The following is a 22,021-nucleotide window of genomic DNA, read 5'->3' on the forward strand; positions in this document are numbered from 1 at the left end:
TTAAGAGGGCCCTGCTCAGAAGAGCTTACAATCTAATAGGGTGGGGCAGGTGGTAAACTACTTAAGGCACATCTATGTTGATATGAACTGCGAGATGCTTCCAACTCTAATAGTGATGCCCTAGTAGACGATATATTAGCTAGTATTTCTGTAGATTGTGGGGCTTTATGTAGAGTTTCTAGGGAATGAAGCTTTGATAGAGTATTTTCAATAGCCATGGCTCTTTCTTTTTTGAGACAAGAACCATGTTGGATAAACAACCCTCGTAATACCGCTTTAAGAGTTTCCCATTTTAGTGGTAACGTTATTTCATCCTGTTCATGATCAGTGACAAACTTGCCAATTGCCTCCACAATTGCTTTGTGACAAAGTGGGCAACATAAGCGTATCATTCAATGTTTTTTGTCAAAGACTACAGGCTGTTTAACAGTATAAAAGAACAAATCCAGATAGTTTTTTTCAACCAGTGCACAGAATCAGCAGACACACAACACGCCTCAAACCAGGCAACCATTTTAGAAAGAAGGGACTAACCTTAATGCCAAGATTATAAAAGAAATGAAGGATGCTTTTATCTGAAAAAAAAAAAAAAAAAAAGGAAAAAAAAAATGTAAATATACACATTTCTAATGTTTCCTTTATCAGTAGGATATAGCTACAGGCTGAAAATGCATGCTACAACTTGACTTACCACTCGGGAGATCCTCTCCGTTTTTACAGTAGGAATAGGGAGGTGGGGAAGTAATTCTCTCCCCCTTTTCATTCACAGGGAATCCGGGATATAGAGGATCTTGGTAAAGACTCAGGGTCTGAGGCATTGGCAGTAAGTGCTGGCTAACTGCTGGCATTGAAACTGGAAGTGGTGAGAATGTTGATGTCACCTGAGGTTGCAACTCAGCAGAGTCGGGTGCAGCTTCTGCATAATCTGTTGCCTGTGCTGAAATACCTACAATATAAAAGAAATGTCAGCGATTTCATTTAAAAAAAGTAAAGTGGTTGTAAGATTTTTTTTTTTTTTACCTAATGCATTCTATGCCAGATGATCCCCCCCATCTCCCCCCTTATACTTACCTGAGCCCATTCTCGATCTAGCACTGTGCTTAAGAGAAGCATCTTTCTGCTCCCTCCCACTTCACTGGGAAGATTGATAGTATGATAGCAGCAGAAGCCATTGGCTCCTGCTGTTGTCAATCAAAATCTGCAACAAGGGCGCAAGAGGCAGGGCCATGTCGCCCTGTCTGTGTTTATAGATGCAGACAGGGTGGCTCAGGATCAAACCTACACGAGTGCCCCCATAGAAGGTGGCTTTCTATGGTGGGCAGTTGCTGGAGGAGGAGCCAGAGCTTCGGACCCTAGAAGAGGAGGATTAGGGCTGCTCTGTGCAAAACCATTCCACAAAGCAAGTATAACATGTTTAGTATTTAAAATATGAAGCTTTAAAATCACTTCAACCTCTTGCGGACCACCCCTCATACAGTTACTCCATGTCGTAGGGACATGGGCAGAAGGGCATATTTTTTTACCACTGATCACTGTAGTAGTGTAACTGGTCCCCAAAAACTGTCAGTTAGGCATCTGATTTGTGATTGCTGTCATTACTATTTAAAAAAATAAATAAATAATATCTCATAATTTGTAGATGCTATAACTTTTGTACAAACCATTCAATAAACGCTTATTGGGATTATTTTTTTTTTACCAAAAATATCTAGCAAAATACATATTTATGAAGAAATGTGATGTGATTTTTTACATTTTTATTTGGTATGTTTTATAGAAGGAAAAAAAATTGCAGAGGGGATCAAATACCACCAAAAGAAAGCTATACTTGTGGGAAAAAGTGAAAACTTTCTGGAGCTGAAGTAAAGACCATAAACTGTATGTGGATGGATATCTGGCCTTTTCCCTGTGCTATTTAATGATCAGGCTTCTCTGGAATAAGCTCTGACAACAAAATGGGCAGGAACAGAGTGTCTGCAAACCACTACTTTCCATACAACCCCCCAGTCTGTCAACATAGGCAGCATTAACAAAGCAACTGTACTCAAACTACAGGGTAACTTGTAAAAAAGCAGTTCACTATAAAAAGGGAAAACAAAAATTGCACATACAAAGCTTAGAAGTAAGCTTTTTTCAGTTTATATGTGTTAGACAATGGAAGGTATGCTGAATGATCAGTATTACTTTTTTTTTCTTAAAGGAGTTGTAAAAGTGACATTCTATGCATTAAGATAAAAAAACCTTTTGTGTGTAGCAGCCCCGCTAATTACTGTGGATGTGGATACAAAAGCTATTTACACAAGGGTTCTGCAGTCCAGCACTTTAGCCAAAGCGCCCTATACATATGCACGGACACATGCAGGGAAATTAGACAGAAGGTTTATGGTATCCGTCACAACTGAATCATCACTACACATTATTTAAAGAGGGAGTCCCGCGAAAAAAAAAAAAAATTAAAAGTAAGCAGCTACAAATACTGCAGCTGCTGACTTTTAAAATAAGGACACTCACCTGTCCCAGGGTCCAGCGATGTCGGCACCGAGCACAAATCGTCCCTCAGGTGCTGCCGCCGCCATTCTCTGTAAGGGAATCAGGAAGTGAAGCGCTGCAGCTTCACTTCCCGGTTCCCTACTGCGCATGCGTGAGTCGCGCTGCGCTTCCTAACTGGTCCCCGCTGTCTCTGGGACCCGTGTGTGTCCCAGCAGACAGCGCAGTGGGGACGGGAAGAGGCATAGACTCCCGTGGGAGTCTATGCCGGAAGTGGGTGCAAATACCGGTCTTAGACAGGTATCTGCACCCCCCTCCCCCTGAAAGGTGCCAAATGTAACACTGGAGGGGGGGAGGGTTCCGAAAAGTGGAGGTTCAATTTTTGTGTGAACCTCCGCTTTAAGTGAGGGATCAACTATAATACATATGCATGAAGGGCAGAAACCACCAGGGTCTCCGATCGTTTAAAAGCACAGTCCTTTGTGGCTTTAAGAGTTTAAACTACCAAAAAAATATAAGAGATCTAGTAGAAGCAACAGGGTGATCCTCCATCTTAAAAGTGGTGTGCACCACATCAATTGGAGCCAAAACTGTCCCCTTTAGTTTGGGAGAAATAGCAGGGATAAGCTCATTAGTCAGGACTTGAACAACTCAGAATCAGAAACTCTGAAACTGGTGGCTCAGAGCCATGAAGGCTATTGGCAAATCAAATAAAGAATCTCCAAATGAAGGAGTGGGAGCATGCTTATGGCGTCTCTAATCAATGTCTGCAAACAACTGGGGAGGTTGGTCATAAGGTCTTGCATGACCAAGGTAAAAACCTCATTTGAAAGAGCAGCGGGTCCAGACACATCTGACAGAGCCCAAGAGGATGGGACAGACTCTAATAGTAGAGGATAGCCCAAAATACTCCTAAGGACAACCGTGCCAAAGAGTTGCAATCAAAGAAAAAACTCTCATCAACGATGCAGAGTCTTGATTGAAGGAAAAAAAAAAAATAGGCATAACACAGCAGAGTTGCAGAGATGTTCCTAGGACACTAGCAAAATATGGAGGCATACTGGTAGTAGGAGGGGTTATCCTGTTTGGTATACAGTTTGCCAGTGTGCAATCCTCCTGTTTTTAGCACTATAACCCAAAGTTTTAAGATGTCCTGTGTCCCTCGATGGACGAGAGAGAAATTTGAGTTCTCTAGCTCAGCTTTACATTCTGCCACTTCTTTGTCAAATGACTGTGTCATGTAAAAAAGACAAAACATTGTGGAAAGAGACATATGACTACTATAGGAAAATCTTGCAAGAGTGTCTCCGAAATATAAAGCTAGTACACAAGTCAAGAGACTAACTGACCTGACCAAGGTGTTCTACTGGGGGTTGAAAAGGCACTGTGGTGGGTGTCGCTGTTCAGCAGGAGTAGAAGAACAGTGACATCGGGTATGACGACAGTTTCATCAGAGGTAGCAAGGTGGCTTTTTCATTTCCTGTAAATGACAGTAACTGTTAAAGAACAAATAATTCATTTCCATTTAATTACACAATTAAACCACACTTACATTTTTAGATGTGCCACATGGTCTTTTCTCTGTAAAAGCAAGCCCAATTAAGACCTTTTTTCGCAGCAAAGCAAATTAAGATGGCTCAGAAAATACGAAGACGTTAGGAGGTGCCACCTGATGACTGGATATGCATATGTATAATGGATATGCACCATTTTCTATTTATCTCACTAAATTTTGTTTAAGTTTTTTTGTTAAAAATAAATAAGTAAACAAAAAGATATATAAAATATTCAATATGTAGTTGGTATTGTTGGTAGAGCAGTATAGAGCCAGACTGAAATGAAACAGGAACCGTAATGAAAAGGCAAAGGTGAGCTTTTCCTGAACTACAAGGCCATGAGAATCTGTCTTTGGGTCTTTAACTGTGGAATCAAGTTTCATCATACTAAATTTTTGTAGTTCTACTGCATGTGAAGAGACTTGGTTGCGAGGGAGACTGAAAAAAGGTCCCTAGGCAACCAAGGCCTCCTGTCCCTATGGGAAGAGGTGGAAAACCTTAGTGTATTTCCATTTTTGCAGACAACTTGAGAGAACACCTACTTTATATGTTCCTACACAAATATCATAACTTCAAAATAGAAAAAAAGTCTGGGGAATTGCATCCCTCCATGTACAAAGCTAATATAGTTTTGCTCCCTAAACCTGGTAAAGGCCTCCGTTATTGTGCCTCGTATAGACCCATTTCCCTACTAAATTACGACTTCAAAATCCTAATTAAAGTCCTAGTGACCAGGATAACAAAAGGTTTTTCCTTCATTAACCACTTCAATACCAGGCCTATTCTGGCACTTCTCTCCTACATGTAAAAATCATAATTTTTTTGCTAGAAAATTACTCAGAGCCCCCAAACATTATATATGTTCTTTTAGTAGACACCCTAGGGAATAAAATGGCGGTCATTGCAACTTTTTATCTTGCACGGTATTTGTGCAATAATTTTTCAAACGCCTTTTTTTTTTTTGGAAAAAAAAACTGTTTCATGAATTAAAAAACATCAAAACAGTAAATTTAGCCCTTTTTTTGTATAATGTGAAAGATGATGTTAAGACAAGTAAATAGATACCCAACATGTAACGCTTTAAAATTGCGCACACTCACGGAATAGCGCCAAACTTCGGTACTTAAAAACCTCCATAGGAGACGCTTTGAAAATTTTTTTTTTTACAGGTTACCAGTTTAGAGTTACAGAGGAGGTCTAGTGCTAGAATTGTTGCACATGCTCTAACGCACGCGGCGATACCTCACATGTGTGGTTTTAACGGCGTTACATATGTGGGCGGGACTTGCGTGTGCGGTTGCTCCTGAGCGCAAGCTACCGGGGACAGGGGCGTTTTAACTTTTTTTTATTTTACTTAATTTTTTTATATTTTCACACTTTTTTTTTTTACATCCCTTGTAATAGGAATCTATTGCGACGGGTCCTCTTTATGGAGAGATGCAGGGTCAATAAGACCCCACATCTCTCCTCCAGGCTGGAAAGCATGAGATCGAGAAAAAAAAAAATCACCGTTCTCATGCTGACAGCCACGATCGCAGCTTTGTTGACATCCGGGAACCCGGGCATGACATCATAACGTCGCGCCCGGGCCTCCGACGGTCAGAGAGATGACTGGTGACCATCTGGTCACCGGTATCGTCGTCATCCGGCGCCGGCCGATTCTTTCTCCAAGGCCGATGATGGCACGGGAGAGCCCGGAGAAGCACCGGATGGCGGCGGGAGAGGGGCGTTCCCTCCCATCGCCTATAAGAACGATCAAGCAGCAGGACTGCCACTATGATCGTACTTATCGTGCATAGAATCACCAGCTGGAAAGAATGATATCTGAATGATGCCTGTAGCTGCAGGCATCATTCAAATATCCCCACACAAAGTCAAGGACGTTTTTTTTACTATGACCAGGTATTGAGGTGCTTAATCAGCATTGATCAAACTGGATGTATGCTAGGCAAATCCACGGACATAAATCTTCGAGGAGTATTTACCCATCTTCAGCTTCCCTAGATGATTCTCATACTAGAGTATTGGTGCCCTTGGACATAGAAAAGGCCTTCGACTCAGTCTATTGGCAAAATATGAATAAAGGTACTGGAATACTTTGGCCCAATTTTTTGTAAGTGGATTAAGCTGCTCTATAAATCCCAGATGGCACAGATTAAAATTGGCAGGAGCACTTCACCCTTCCTTCCTGACCAGGCGCAGGACACAAAGGGGGGTCTGCTTTCCCCTGTGCTGTTCGTGCGTGCCATGGAGCCCCTAGCTGCAGCTCTGTGTCGTTCGGATAAGGTAGTTGGAATAAATGTGGGCACCATCACTGAAAATTTAGCATTATATGCTGACGATTTAATGCTGTTCCTTCGGGACCCTGGCCCTTCCTTACAAGAAGCCCTTAATATTCTCTTCACTTTTGCAACTTTATCTGGGCTTCATGTTAATTGGAAAAAGTCTCTTACTATGCCCATAGACCCTGGTGTTTGTGGAGTTGTGAACCTGCAAATTTAGTTGCAATGGAACAATGCTACAAAATATTTAGGTATTGTCATTTTCCCAATTACAAATAAAAAAGTGTGCTGCCTCCTTGCAAAATATTCTAAAAAAAAAAAAATCAAAGTGATTAAATGTGATAAAGAACTAATTACATATATACCACTGTTGAATTCAAATGCATATTGATTGAAACATGAAAATGAATCATGACTGCCATGAATCACAGGCTACACCACTAATCAAGATCAAGGAGCACAAATGTATTATTAGTGGTGTATCACATGATTCTTGACAGTCATGTGAAAAATGTTCATATTTGATGCAATATGTATTTGGATTCAACGGTGGCATATATGCAATTAGTTCTTTATCACATTTGATAGAATGTAGAATATATTTTTTTTGAATATTTTGTATGGAGGCAGCGCACTTTTTTCGTTTTATTTGTAATCACGTATTACCTGGTATTCAAGTGTATTTGAGCAGCTCCATTTCATTACTTCTGAGAGCAAGATTTTGTGTTTTTTTATTAGATTGTCATTTCCCCCGAATACCCAGGATTACTGCCGTCTCAATATGGAGCTGGCAGTGCAGACTGTTAAGCAGAGATTGAAAGCCTAGGAAAATCTGCCACTGACTGTAATGAGGCGCATGAATTCAGTAAAAATAAAAATCCTTCCTGTGCCATTATTTGCTCTACGTCAATCCAGTGTTTGGATTCCTAAATTATTTTTTGTATTCTTCACTCTTTAAAAAGCCTATTTGCAGGTCCCGTCCCTTCTAGATTCAGTAAAACGATTCTTTGCAGGCCCTGGCGTGTTCAGACCTCTATATGTACTTTTTGTCAGCGCTTCTTGCCCATGCACACAACTGGGTCAGTTCGGATGCTTCTAATGCATCTGTGGTCTTAGAGGTGGCTCAGTTAGGCGCCTACAAAGCTCTTTGTAATTTTCCATATTGTGGAGCTCAGTCCCCTTCCTCGACTCTCGATGAAGGCAGTAATCAAAGCCTTGCAGATTATGCCCACAGGCACCTCAACCTCTGCTTTTGGGTCTCCGCATACTCCCCTCTGGCTTAACCTGAGGCCCCCAGAATTCTTTACTATCCCTGATCACTCTATGTGGTCTTCATGTGGTCTAAAATATTTGACTGACATTTGTTACAGGGGCTCCCTAAATTACTTTTGATAAGCTAAAACAAAACCATAATCTCCTAAACTCCATATTCTTCCAGTTTTTGCAACTCAGCCATGCTTACGTCGCCCAATTTGGACATTCTACAATCCTACTCCAAAGGGATCTTGAATCTTTACTATGTGATGATAATCTGGCAAAGCCTTTATCCACAATTTACAAGGCTTTAGCCATCAGTGCATGTTGGGTCTAGAGCTTTTACAATGCAAGAGGCGGGTGGAGGTGCCAGATCCGGACGAGGAGGATATCAGGGATTACCCCTTTATTAAATTGGTGGCCACACGGAATAGGCTAATCCAATTCAAAATTCTCCACATGGCCTCTTACACCAGAGAGGCTACACCAAACTTTTTCCAAAAGTACAACCTAATTGTTGGCAGTCCGGCGACACACCTTTAGATTTTTTAAAAATGTTTTTTGGTCCTGCATACAAACATTTTGGGCCGATGTCCTACAGTTTATTTGTTCAGTAACCATGATTTCCACTCCTCAAATGGTGGTGGTTTGTCTTTTGGGTTTGGTCAACCATCTAGCCCAGTGATGATGAACCTTAGCACCCCAGATGTTTTGGAACTACATTTCCCATGATGCTCAACAACACTGAGTGCATGAGCATCATGGGAAATTTAGTTCCAAAACATCTGGGGTGCCAAGGTTCACCATATCACTGATCTAGATTTTTACAGTGCCTCCAGAAGCTTTTTGGGTCTTCTTCTGTTCTACGCTAGAAATCTATTGTTTTGCCATGGAAATCAGATAGACCCCCCCACCTTGGAGAGCTGAAGGACACTGGTTAATTTAGTGGTCTCATTGTATAAATTTACATATCTTTCCTGAGGTTGCTCCAAAAAATTCCACAAGGTCTGGGACATTTGGATTGAATCTCCCTCTACTGCTAATGCTACAGACTATACTGTGCTTGACAAGGGTGGATAGTGTGTGAACTATGTTCCTCTGAAGGGGAGGGGCTATGTGGGGGTTAATCTGCCGTAGTCTGTCTCGTGTACCTCCTCTGTACCTTTTAGCATCTCCCTGGGAATATATATTACTCATACTGCACTTTATTATTTATTGTGTTAAACTCTTAAATTTTCTTGCTTCTATTTTTTAAGATTGATATGTGCCTAATCACTGTGATAGTGCCCAACTTCCACCTCCTGATTACTTACCTTAGTCATGCATGTGGATGCTGTTACCCTTGATCGAGGGGTACCAGAGTTGTGACTACAGTTGGGATAGTGGGGTTTTTCTTAAATGCTGTATGTTTTTCGAGCTGTGTTTTGTAATTTATTTTATATGAAACTAATGGTAACTTAAAAAAAAAAAAAAAACAGTAGCTTTTTTTCTTTTCGTCCGGAAACTCAAGCACTGGGGAGGAAGGTATGTTTGTCCTAAATAATCTTATCTGTACTGTGCTGTAAGATGTCATTATCAAAATAAATGGGAACATTGACTGTCCTAGCAAAGGGTTAGATTTAAAAGCTGGCCCTCATCATTGTATGTTAAAATACTTTCCTAAGATTTTCTATTGGGACAAACTTAACTTATTCAGAAATGACTGCAGCTCAGTCATGAAACACTTAAATATCTAAAAAGGAAGAAATAGGTTGTGGGCAAAAGATAGAGTTTGGAGCTGGCTCATAAATCCCAGCTTGATTCATAGAACTGAACTCATAAACTGAACTTAAGACTTGCTGCAGAATAGTCAGCTACCACTCATTAAAGTGGATGGCAATGTGGGCACACTCACCAAGGGGCAGGGCCATGTGGTTATTATCTGCACCATGTGTCATTGTGAGCACCTAGATCAGAGCAGGTGTGCTGTAAGGACATTCTTATTTACAATCAGACAAAGGACTTGCTGGAGCCCAGATTTAACAAAAAAAAAAAAAATTAAAAAAACCTGCAGCAAAGGATAGCTTTCAGGATCTTAAACAGCTATTAAGGTAGATCCACAGCTTTACATGTATACTTTACTATATTTACATGTTATACGAGTGTGGTTTTACTAGCTAATGTTATGCAACTATTTCTTTTGCATTATCACTGAATGGAAGTGCAGAGTAAAAAGTTTACACAAGGCCTCCTTTATCAAAGTGCTTGAAGAAGTCTGTGCTGCCAAAGCAACTAAACTCTAATTTCTTTTTTTATCAAGCACCGGAGAAACAAAAAGGTGGATCTGCTGTGTGATAGGAACAAGTTTCAGGCATGCTGACAAATGAGGCCCATTGCGATTTTCACTCCATTATGGAACTCCCTGTGGCAGCTTATATTCATTCAAAGATTAAAATTGTTACTACCATCACTGTTCTGGTTATAAGAAATGATAAATGAGTAATCGTAGAACAGAAGAGCGCCCACTACAGGGTATGCTGCCACAGAACATAATATGCTTTCCCTCCACATCAAGCTGCTTCCAATTACATGGATTAAAATTAAGAGCATTTTAATCTAGAATTTCCTATATGTATTCCAAATAACATAACTGCTGCTGGCTCTGAGATTTTGAAAGGTTTGCCGAAACCTTACCTATATACCATGAGAGCATGATAATGTTATCACTATCTGCTATTTTAGAGTGCCGTACACATAAATGTTCCAATTGAAAAAAATAAAGATAAAATAAATTTTAAAATCTGGTAACATTTGCATATTCAAATTTTCCCAGAATTTAAAAGCACAAAGATTAAAACAGTTAGTTCTACCTGTTGAAAGTTAACCGCTTGCTAACTGGGCACTTAAAACTCCGTTCCTGCCCAAGCCAATTTTCAGCTTTCAGCGCGGTCACTCTTTGAATGACAATTGCGCAGTCATGCTACACTGTACCCATATGACATTTTTATAATTTTTTTCACACAAATACAGCTTTGTTTTGGTGGTATTTATTCACTACTTGGTGGTATTTATTCACTACTGGGGTTTTTATTTTTTGATAAAAAAAAAATATATATATTTTTTTTCATAGTTTGTTATAAAATTTTGCAAATAATTTTTCTCCTTCATTGATGTGCGCTGATGAGGCTGCACTGAAGGGCACTGGTAGAAGACACCAATAGGCAGCACTGATGGGCACTGCTCAGCAGTGCTGATATGCACTGCTAAGCAGTGCCCATCAGTGCTGCCTATTAGTGTCATCTACCAGTGGATATGCACTGGTAGGTGGCACTGGTGGGCACTACGTGGTCTGGAGTGTGCGGGACAGATATCCAGTTTACTCCAGACGGTAATCAGCTTTTTTTCCACTCACGCTGGGAAAAAAAAAAAGCCGATTACCAGCTCGGTTTACATCACGTGATCAACTGTCATTGGCTGACAGCTGATCATGTGGTTAGGGCCCGGGATTGGCCCCTTACTCCGATCAGCTGAGTCTCATTGATTCACTGATCACAGGGCACACAGGCAGTTAATGCACAGGAGGACTAACATTGACGCCCTCCCGGCAATTTATGCCTGCGCTTTAGCCGTCTTTCGGCTATAGCGCAGGCGTGAAGAGGTCAACTAGAACCAGTCACAACTGGGTTTATGCAAAAATCAGACTATTCAGTCTTAAAAAGAGTTAAGAATAAGTTTTTTATTTTTATTTCTGCCTGTGACCTCATAGGGGAAATGTTCCCTCACTTCCTGACCCTGTAATGCCTGCACAAGAGATGGAGTTGAAAGCGGTCACCATAGCAGGACCGCAGTAACAAAACGATGTCAGAAGTTCTAACCCTTTGCCGTCCTCAAAAAAAAAAAGTGTTGTAGGTTTTTATCATCCATCCTTGAAGAAATCTCACAACTAGGGGGCCAGATGATAAAAACCCCAGGGGTCAGAAACCTTTTCCATATGAAGCATAAGACAACCAAGGGGCCAGTACACAACAGCACCAAAGCAGCTGTAAAGATTTTCAATTTTTGAACTCAATATTGTACAGTTAATAAGTTAAACTCTGTAATAATTACTCAATTTATCCTGTATATTACAAAAAAACAGCTGGATGGGGCAGGCTTCTGTGGGTGGCTTTGCAATGCTGGTCACAAACTTATCACCATTTGAGTACTTCAGCACTACTGTGAACAAATATATATTGCTCACGCCAAAGTCTAACAAGAGCACGACCCTGTTAACCACTTCAGCTCCGAAAGGTTTTACCTCCCATGACCAGGTCATTTTTTGCTATTCAGCACTGTGCTAATTTATCTGACAATCAGATGGGCATGCAATGCTGTACCCAAACTAAGTTTATATAATTTTTTTCACACAAATAGAGCTTTCTTTTGGTAGTACTTGATCATCTCTGGGCTTTTTATTATATAAATGAAAAAAGGCTGACAATTTTGAAAAAAAATAAATAAAATTTCTGAATAAAAATTCTGCTGCAAGTCTTTGGTAAAAAAAAATTCCCAATAAATGTATATTGGTTTGTGTGAAAACCACTTTTATACTAGTAATAGTGGAAATCAATGACTTCAAATGGGACTGTGATAGTGCGGCGAGCAATCTGACATTAACGGGAGGCTAGGCGGGACAGCCGTTGACATCAGTGCTAAAAAAAAATATGCACTGTCACTGTACTAGTTACACAGGGCAGGAAGGGGTTAACATCTAGGGCGACCAAAGGGTTAAATGTGTGTACTGCATGCTGCTTTTACCGGGAATCCAATTGCTTTTATTCCCTGGTTAGCAGGAAATTAACAAACGAGATCTCCTGTCACAAAACACAGCTCCAATTTAGTTTAGTGTTTTGGTGTTTAAATTCACAGAGCTGCGTTCAGTGAAGCTCAGAGCCGATCACCAGTCGGCCCACGTGCTCCCTACCCGAAAATGCAGAATCACATATATGTACATGATTCTGCACCTAGTGGCCGCCCTGTAGCAGTAAATCTACAGGAGGCGGTCGTTAAATGGTTAATAAGATCCCCAAGGTAAACTAAAGCCAGTTTATAAAAGAAACATTATACTTGCATTGCCAGTGACCCAGTGTTGCAGATCTCTGGTTGCTGCAGGTATCTGACACTTCTGGGTGTACATCCAGGTAGTGAAGTGTGAACCAGTAACAAGAACCACTTTGCAAGGGGATCCTAATGACAGGGTTGGGGATCTTAATGACAGGGTTACTTCAACTTTTTCCTTTCTTTAGATTGTTTGACTACACTTATTCATAATATTGCTCTACAGTTATAAACACATATTCTTATTTATTTATAACCCACCTCACATGTTTTCTGATCATCCACTGTTGCAGGTTGAGCCAGTTTGGAAGCTTAATTAAAAGTAAAAACCACAAATTACTAACAAGCAGCTGCAAAAATATTGCAAGTCGCCAAGTCTAAAACTAAAAAAAACCAAATGAATAATGAATTACTTTCAATAAGAAAAGGCAATATTAGACCCAATCAGTAAAAAAACATGAAGGAATCATCCATAGTATTAGATTCACCTTTAGTCTTCTGGTCATCTTCTGATTTTCTCTTGGCACTCTTCTCTCTATTTACCATCAGGCTCTTTTTCACATCAGAACTTGTAGCAGTGGCATCAACTAAAGACGCCTGAAAACAGATCAAATAATTTATAAAGGATGGGAAGAAAAAAAAAAAAACTTTCCCAACTTTTATATAGTTTCTAATGACAAAGATGCTTGGATTGCTAATCATTAGCTATAGACAAATCTGGCATTTCTTGAAATTGGGAGGAGGTCAGCTAATATGTACACATTGTAAGCTCCTATATCAGTGCAATATTAGGATGCTTTCATGTGTTAGGCCCTATGTACACTGCTGCTGCTAAATGCACGTTCAGAGGCAGTTTGACACTTTTTTCAACTGCCCCTGAACTCATTCAAAGTTATCTTATGTGACCATGTACACAGTTAAGTTTAGGCCCCTTTCACACTGGGGCGGTTTGCGGGCACTATTGCGCTAAAAACAGCGCCTGCAAACCAACCTGAAACTGCCGCTGCTGTGTAACCAGTGCAAAAGCCTGAGGGCTTTCACACTGGAGCGGTGCGCTGGCAGGAGAGAAAAAAAAACTCCTGCAAACAGCATCTTAGGAGCGGTGTATTCACCATTCCTGCCCATTGAAATCTTTGCGGGCGGTTTTATCCCTTTTTCGGCCGCTAGCCCCACTAGCGGCCGAGTACCGCCGCTAAAACGCCACTAAAAATAGCGGCATTTTACCGCCGACGCCCCCACCTCCCCAGTGTGAAAGGGGCCTTACAGTCATTTTTAGGCAGTTGCAAAATGAGTTCAGATGCCGTAGATTCACGTTTTAGACGCCAAACGCGACTAAACGCAGTACCGGCGTTTAGTTGCGTTTTCAAAAAAGGTACCCAATTGTTTGGACATTAAAACACTAAAAAAGGATGGAAAATGATGAGAAAACATAAAAAAAAAAAAAAAAAAAAAAGTTTAAAAACTGGTAATTACTTGCTATGATTCATAGACCATATAGAGCCCTTGATCCAATCCAATACACCACTAGCAAATTTGTTTTACAAAGTATAATTGTAATTTGACCCATATGTTGTTAGATATGAAAAAAGATGACCCCGCCATTGAGCCTGATCACCTACGTGATCAAACATAGTTTCATGAAATTTGATAGTCACCAACAGACATTCCTCTGGTGGCACCCTCTTCCTCATGTTCGTGTCCAAGCGTGTCAGACTGGGCCGAACTTTTTCTAGTAGAATGTCAAATGAGGCAATGGACATGCGTGTAAAATGAAAAAAAAAAAAAAAAAAAAAAAAAAAAAAATCGGGGTAGGTACTCAGCTGTTTGTACATGTTGGTAAAATATCCTACTGACATGCGCTGCGTAATCAATGGATGGGTTCAGTAGCAACGGACTCTGGTCCTCGCACGCAATTTTCGGCATCGGTCGTGCCTCATCAAAAGCAACGTCAGGAGCATTTCCTCATTTATGCTCATTATGGGATCCATTGTAAAAAAAAAAAAAAAAAAAAAAAAAAAAAAAGCACAGAAATGGGGACAAATACAAGGACACTGCTGCTCTCTCTGCTGCTGCTACTCACTCTGGTCTCACAAAATGGCTGGAATAGTTAAATAAAACATCTTTTGAGCTTGGGGAGGGTCTTATATTATCCTTACTAAACGCTTCTAGACGCAAACGCAGCTAAACGCGGCATGCAAACGCGGCTAAACGGGAGTTTCCAAACGCCGGTTTCAAGCTTTCAAAAAAAACGTTCAGAGGACTTTGCCTCTGCGTCCCGTGTACATGGAGCCTCAGGGCTACATCTGTATTTCATTTTTAGCTTTTTAACTGTAAAACGATAAAAAAAAAATGCTCTCGACCTGTTGAGTCAGCTGAGGTCATCCTGTGCCTGTGCCCATTTAAGTTTCATCTGGACACAACTCACAGAAACAAAAGCTACCTTGGGGTTTTGAGTAAGTGGTAAATTTTATGAAAAATTTTATTTTTGTATCGCTAGATGTGTAGCATAAAGAGAATAGCAGCTTACAAGGGGAGGGAGCTGTGTTCAACAGACTTCCAGAAAAGGGTTTTATGGTCAGGTATTTAGAGACATGGTTTTTGACGTCGTAATTTTGTCACCTATTTTTGGAAGATTAAGAAATTCAATAAAAGCTTTCTTCCACAAAGTAGCAATTTTAACAAGTTATTACTCACATACAGCATAGGCATACTTCGAATTACACCCCAAAACGCATTCCGCTATGCCTCCCAAGTATAGGGATACCACATGTGTGAGACTGTTTCACAGCCTATAGAGAGGCCCAAAATCAAAGAACACCTTTGGGCTTTCAAGGAACATGAATTACAGGTCTAAATTTTCTGACTACCCATCACATATTTGGAGGCCCTGGAGCACCAGGACAGTGGAAACACCCACAAAATTACTACATTTTGGAAAGCAAACAGTCCAAGGTATTTTCTAAGAGGCATAGTGAGTCTTCTTACTTTAATTTTTTCAGAAGATGCGTAATGAAAATGAAAATTTTATTTACACAAAGTTGTCAGTTTAAAGCGGATGTATACCCACAATTTTTTTTTTTTTTTTTTACCTCTGTAAAGCAAAAGGCATAATGAGCTAGTATGCACCGCATACTAGCTCATTATGAAATACTTACCTTAGAACGAGGCGTCGGTATCTTACCTGGTCCACGCCGAGGGAGCTGTCATGTTGCCTCGGCGTGTCTTCAGGGTATCGCGGTTCCAGCGCTGTGAGTGGCTGGAGCCGCGATGTCATCACTCCCGCGCATGCGCGCGGGAGATTTCTTACCCGGCAAGGTCCGGCAGTTGCCGGGCCTTCAGCCGAGAATCCCCTGTGCGCATGCGCCGCTGCAGTCAGCGGTACATAGCGAGGGGAATATCTCCTAAACCGTACAGGTTTAGGAGATTTTTTTTTACCTACAGGTAAGCCTTATTATAAGCTTACCTGTAGGTAAAAGTTACAAAAAACACTATACAACCACTTTAAGAAGGTATTTTTCACACAGCATAGGCATACTTAGAATTACATCTCAAATCACATTCTGCTACTCCTCCCAAGTATGGCGACACCACAAGTGGACTTCCACTGTCTGGAATGATTATATACAGGACATTGTATAGACAACCAATTGTATCAAAACCAATGTACTGTAATGGTCACCTCTACACAAGTGGATCAGGGAATCTATTGTCACCTCTAGCATTCCTACAAAGGTGTACCTTAGATTTTGGGCCTCTCTAAGTGGTTGGGCTGTGAAAATGTCTTCCACATATGGCATTGCTATACTTGGGAGGAGTAGCAGATTATGTTTTGAGGTATAATTCCAAGCATGGCATTGCTGTGTGTTAGAAATCTTAGCAACTTTGTGCAGAAAAAAGAAAAAAAAAAAAATCTTTTTTCCCATGTTGAAAAAAAAAAAAAAAAACTGGACACAAACTGACATTTTGAAAAGACTAGTTATGCCTTTCAGAAACAACTTTGGGGTGTTTGTTCTCCAAAATGTGCTAATTTTGTGGGTTTTTCTTCTGTCTTGGCACTTCAGGGACTCAAGAATAGGTAGTCAGGAAATTAGACACGTAATTTATGCTCCTTGAAAGCTCAAAAGGTGCTCCTTGGATTTTGGGCCCCTCTCTGCATCTGGACTATGAAAAAGTCTCACGTGGTATTCTTATACTCAAGCAGCTGAATGTAATTCTACGCTTCCCTATGCTGAGTGTGAGAAAGAACTTGTTAAAATGACAACTTTGTGAAAAAAAACCCAAATTATTCAAATTTCTTTTTAAAAATTCCAACACAAAACAAAAAAAAGTGTTAACAGAATGAAAGTTTTGTAGAAAAAAAAAAATGTTCTCTTTTTTTACCTTTATATAGTAGAAAACCCAGAGGTGATTAACCTCTTCAGATCCGCGCCATTGCTAAATGATGGCAACATCGCGGACCTACATTGCCGGGACGACGTCTATTGACGTCGTCCCGTGCACGAGCGGCCTGCGCGCACCCTGCAGGGTGCGCACGGCGCGCTCGGTGACCAGCGAGTCTATGAGACTCGCCTGATCACAGATCAGAGTAAGGGGTCGGTCCCAATGACAGCTGATCATGTGATGTAAACAGAGCCGGTAATCGGCTATTTTTTCTCCTCGTGTTGACAGCATGAGGAGGAAAAAAAAGCCGATCACCGGCGGCCATGAGAGGGACATCAGTCCCGATCACCGCGATAATCTGTGCCCCCTGCCAGCGACACCTAGCAATAGGCAGCAGTGCCACCTACCAGTGCCCACCAGCGCCCACAGTGCCGCCCATCTGTGGTGCCTTAACTGCGCCCATCCGTGCCGCCTTAACTGCACCCATCCGTGCCGCCTTAACTGCGCCCATCTGTGCCGCCTTAACTGCGCCTAACCGTGCCCATGAGTGCAGCCTATCAGTGCCCAACAGTGCCGCCTATCAGCGCATATCAATGAAGGAGAAAAATTACCTGTTTGCAAAATTTTATAACAAACTATGAAACATGATTTTTTTTTTTTCAAAATTTTCAATCTTTTTTTGTTTGTTTAGCAAAAAATTAAAAAAAACAGCTGTGATTAAATACCACCATAAGAAAGCTCTATTTGTGGGAAAAAATGATAAAAATTTAATTTGGGTACAGTGTTGTATGACCGCGCAATTGTCATTCAAAGTGCGTCAGCGCTGAAAGCTGAAAATTGGTCTGGGCAGGAGGGGGGTTTAAGTGCCCAGTAAGCAAGTGGTTAAATACCACCAAAAGAAAGCACTATTGGTCTAAAAAAAAATTCTATAAAATAAATTTGGGTACAGTAATTGTCAAAGTGTGACAGGGCTAAAAAATGAAAAATGGCCTAGACGGGAGTGAAACAGTCCGGCCTTCGAGTGAGATCGCATAGGGCTCCCCACAGGAGAATGCTAACAACTCAGAAAACTCTTCTGGCTAAATTGATGGGCACAAAAAAGGCCAACCTTACAAGACACCAAATGCCAAAACATCTTAAATTGGTTAGAATGGGGGTCTTTGTAAATCGACAATATACAATTTAAAATTCCATGGTTGAAGTGGAGGCCAAATCCACATACAACGCAGGCATATGTCCCAGAACACCTGACAGAGGCAATTCCTCTGGGTCAAAGCACTGTATGCTGAGAAATTCTAAGCCAAGGTAAGACGTAAGGCAAAGCTAAGAATCAAGGCAGAAGACAAAGGTTTAACTATTTTGTAACCTTTTGATTCTGCCTCCTGCACCAGTTATACAAGGTTCCCAAATTTGCACAAAAGCAGCAAAGGCAGAGAGTGCCATAAAACAATTAGGAGCAAGAAAATACTTGTCTGGATGTTTCCAGTCTTTGAAAATAAAACCATTAAATAAAACATGATGAAAAAATGCTTTGGTGGAGTGTTTGGGTTGGGAGCAGAGACCAGACACTATGCTAGAGGAAGAAGCAGTGTTCTGTTCCAAAAGTAAGGTTTAGGGAACTTCCTTATCAAAAAACGGTATCCTTTTGTTATGGCAAAACTGAGGACTGGAACTTTTCCTCCAGCGAAGGAAAGAAATTGGCATCTGACAGTGATTCTTCCTGGTGTTCTCCTACAAAACCAAATACATCCAACTTCTTTGCCTCAGACTGCACCAGGAAAAAGGGGCATTGTTCCTTATTTCTACTTTGAGAAGGTGCAATGAGCTGAGCTATGTCAGCTGAGTCAGACCCCTGTATAACAGGAAAAAACCTTGTCAGAAAGGCAGTTAAAAGAATGAGAGCCTGAGGGAGGACTCAAAATTGACTGCAAGCACAGTAGGCTCCAATTGGGGGTCTAATAATCACAGATGGTACAATGCTCCCCTGTGCCTAGCTCAGCTTTGCACACGAGTGCAAATGACATCAGGGAGTCTGCAGTTCAGCTGCAATTGCAGGAAGACCACCCTTGTTTTTGAGGACAGTCATAAGCCAATGAAAAAATATACCCCACTCACTGTCCAGGAGTGCATACAGACAGCTGATGAGAACTCTGGACCAGAAGGTGCTCAAAGATGAAGGCCAACTGTTACTTTTGGATTATGTTACGCCCGTATATAGGGTGTAACATGTACCCCACAATAACAAAAAAAGGGATTGTGCGCGCATGTCCTTTCCCTGTGATATTACCCATTCACACATGGTTAGAGTATGTACACTGGTAACCGCACACCAATCGTTAACTTGCATATAGGGACAGGTGAGCAGCCCGGTTCGCATCCAGGAGTGCACATCCATTGCTATATGTAAGTAAATGCTTGGATGTGCTGTTACCAGGTTATAGCTGCAGCCAGTCATCGATTATTACAGGCGACAGTACAACACCGCCTGTCACTCGTGGGCAGAGAGAAATATTTTTTTTTTTATGGTGTAAAGCTTGGTGTGAATGAGCCCTAAGGACATTTATCACTTTGAAAAAAACCTTTGAGGGGATATTCTTATTGCTTGTGTTTACATCCATGATGCTTCAGTTCACAAAACAAAACCCGTGAAAAATAAAAAAGTATTATTTTCAACTGGCATTGTTGTTACTAGTGTTGCATTTAACAAGCACTTTGATCTTTTAGTAAAACACTTACACAATTATTTCTTTTTAAATTAGTTTTGCATACATTCAAATTTTGAATTATGAAGTGACAATAGCAAGTAATATATATGCATGCAAAAACATACGGAAAGCATGATAAATCATGAGATTAGGCATCCAAAGTGATTGTTCTCGTTAAAAGGAAAGGTATGACTGTCTCAGTTCCATTTGAAAGCCAAGTCTCTACTATTGCCGATCTGGCTCTCCTGCACTAAAATGATCACTTTCTTCTACACTGTTCAACTACTGTGAGTATGGCCCACACCAGCCTTTCTAAAGGCCTCGGTCGCAGTGTTCTGGCATCGCCACATTTTGCCTTTATGGAGTTGCAAAGATTAGGTCCAAAATTTTGGAAATGCTTTAAAAAAAAAAAAAAAACTTACAGCAAGGGTTGGGAATGCTTCTGTATCCCTGTTCTGCATCTCATACAAAGACTTAGATTCCTCAATGACTTGTTTCTCTCTTCGTTCTTCTGGAGTAAGACCAAAGTGGACACACTCCTTTTTGTGGAAGCTTGACTCCTCACCTCTTTCCCGATCAAGCTTTCTGTGAAAAGTATACTGTTAACAATGTAGAGTAGAATCAAAGTAGAATCAAATATAATACAACCCCAATTCCAAAAAAAGTTGGGACACTGTAAAATCTACATAAAAACAGAATGCAATGATTCTGAATGCATTCAGAATGCAATTTCAAACCCATATTTTATTCACAATAGTAAATGTAAAAACCTGTCAAAATGTTTAAACTGAGAAAATATAACATTTAAGGAAATAAAATAAGGTCATTTTGAAATTGATGGCAGCAACAGGTCTCAAAAAAGTTGGGACAGGGCCATATTTACCATGGTGTAGCATTCTCTCTTTTAAAAAGACCCTGTAAATGTCTGGGAACTGAGGGGACCAGTTACTGGAGTTTTGGGAGAGGAATGTTGTCCCATTCTTGCCTGATATAGAAATCTAACTGCTCAACAGTCCAGGGTCTTCGTGTCTTTTGTTTTGGTGGAAAGGCCTGGACTGTAGGCAGGCCAGTTATGCACCTGGTCCCCTCTACTATGAAGCGATACTGTTGTCAGAGGCAGAATGCAGTTTAGCATTGTCCCGCTGAAATATGTAAGGCCTTCCCTGGAAAAGACATCTGGATGGAAGCTTATGCTGCTCTAAAACATCTTGGAGCATTGATGGTGCCTTTGCAGATGTGCAAGCTGCTAATTCCATACGCACTAATGCACCCCCAGAACCGTTAGAGATGCAGGCTTTTGAATTGAGCGCTGATAACAAGCCGGAAAGTCCCTCTCCTAAGGACGCAGGACCCATAATTGCCAAAAAGAATGTCATTTTAAATTTGTCTGATCAAAAAACAGTTTTACACTTTGCAATAGACCCATTTTAAATTAGCTTTAGCCCAAAGAAGACAATAGCATATCTAGAGCATGCTCAGATATGGCTTCTTTCCGTGATAGAGCCTTTACTTGCATTTTTGCAAGTGTGTTCAGAGATAGTAATTTTTGGAAATTTGTCAGCTCATGCAGTAATATCCCATTACAGAACCGTGCCTGCTTTTATTGCAGTGCAATCAGAGGGCCCAAAAATCATGGGCATCCAATATTGCGTTTTGACCTTGTCCCTTGTGCACAGAGATTTCACCAGTTTCTTGGAATCCATTGATCTTTTGCAAATTAGGATGATTTAAAGACTTGTTCGAAAGAAATTGTTCGAAAATTTTTAGATGCAACTTATCACCGATTGGTGAACCTCTGGCCATCTAAGCTTTTGTGACATAGTGACGCTCTCTAAGATGCTATTTTATACCCAGATTACTGACCTGTTTCTGAATAACCTAATTAGCTGCAAAATTTGCTTTCAGCTGTGCCTTGTTAGGACAATTTACTTTGCCAGCTTTATTCATTTCTTTTTTTTTTTTTTCTATAACTGTCCCAACTTTTTTGAGACTTGCTTCTGCCATCAATTTCAAAATTAAACATATGAATATTATTTCTGTAGAAGGGTTACTTCCCATTATTCATAGAAGATGAAGTGTTGGAGCATCAATTCATAATAATGAACTGTAGGTTGTACTGCTGTCTGCAGGACACTAGGCACAACCTAACACCAACCAACACCCCCTCCCTCCCCAGGGGCCAAAAATCCCTCCTCCAACCATTCTGCTCAGTTGCAACAAGCCGTACAAAACAAGAGTGGCAACATAAATCAAAAAGGGTAGGAAGCTGTGCCTCCCAGCT

At 40.7% G+C, this 22,021-nt stretch overlaps 1 protein-coding gene across 1 annotated transcript in view; it reads right to left on the minus strand.

The window, feature by feature from the left end:
• OTUD4 (OTU deubiquitinase 4) overlaps positions 1 to 22,021 on the minus strand; it is a gene marked incomplete in the record, with an annotated part of 176,835 nt that overhangs the window by 15,068 nt on the left and 139,746 nt on the right. Inside the window, 10 exon segments of the mRNA XM_073604542.1 lie at positions 535 to 575; positions 692 to 946; positions 3,837 to 3,851; positions 3,854 to 3,886; positions 3,889 to 3,903; positions 3,906 to 3,948; positions 3,950 to 3,967; positions 12,917 to 12,966; positions 13,144 to 13,252; positions 20,163 to 20,325. Coding sequence (XP_073460643.1) covers positions 535 to 575; positions 692 to 946; positions 3,837 to 3,851; positions 3,854 to 3,886; positions 3,889 to 3,903; positions 3,906 to 3,948; positions 3,950 to 3,967; positions 12,917 to 12,966; positions 13,144 to 13,252; positions 20,163 to 20,325 — 742 coding nt within the window.

Source organism: Aquarana catesbeiana, linkage group LG01, assembly GCF_042186555.1.
Source record: "Aquarana catesbeiana isolate 2022-GZ linkage group LG01, ASM4218655v1, whole genome shotgun sequence".
NCBI classification, from domain to species: Eukaryota; Metazoa; Chordata; class Amphibia; order Anura; family Ranidae; genus Aquarana; species Aquarana catesbeiana.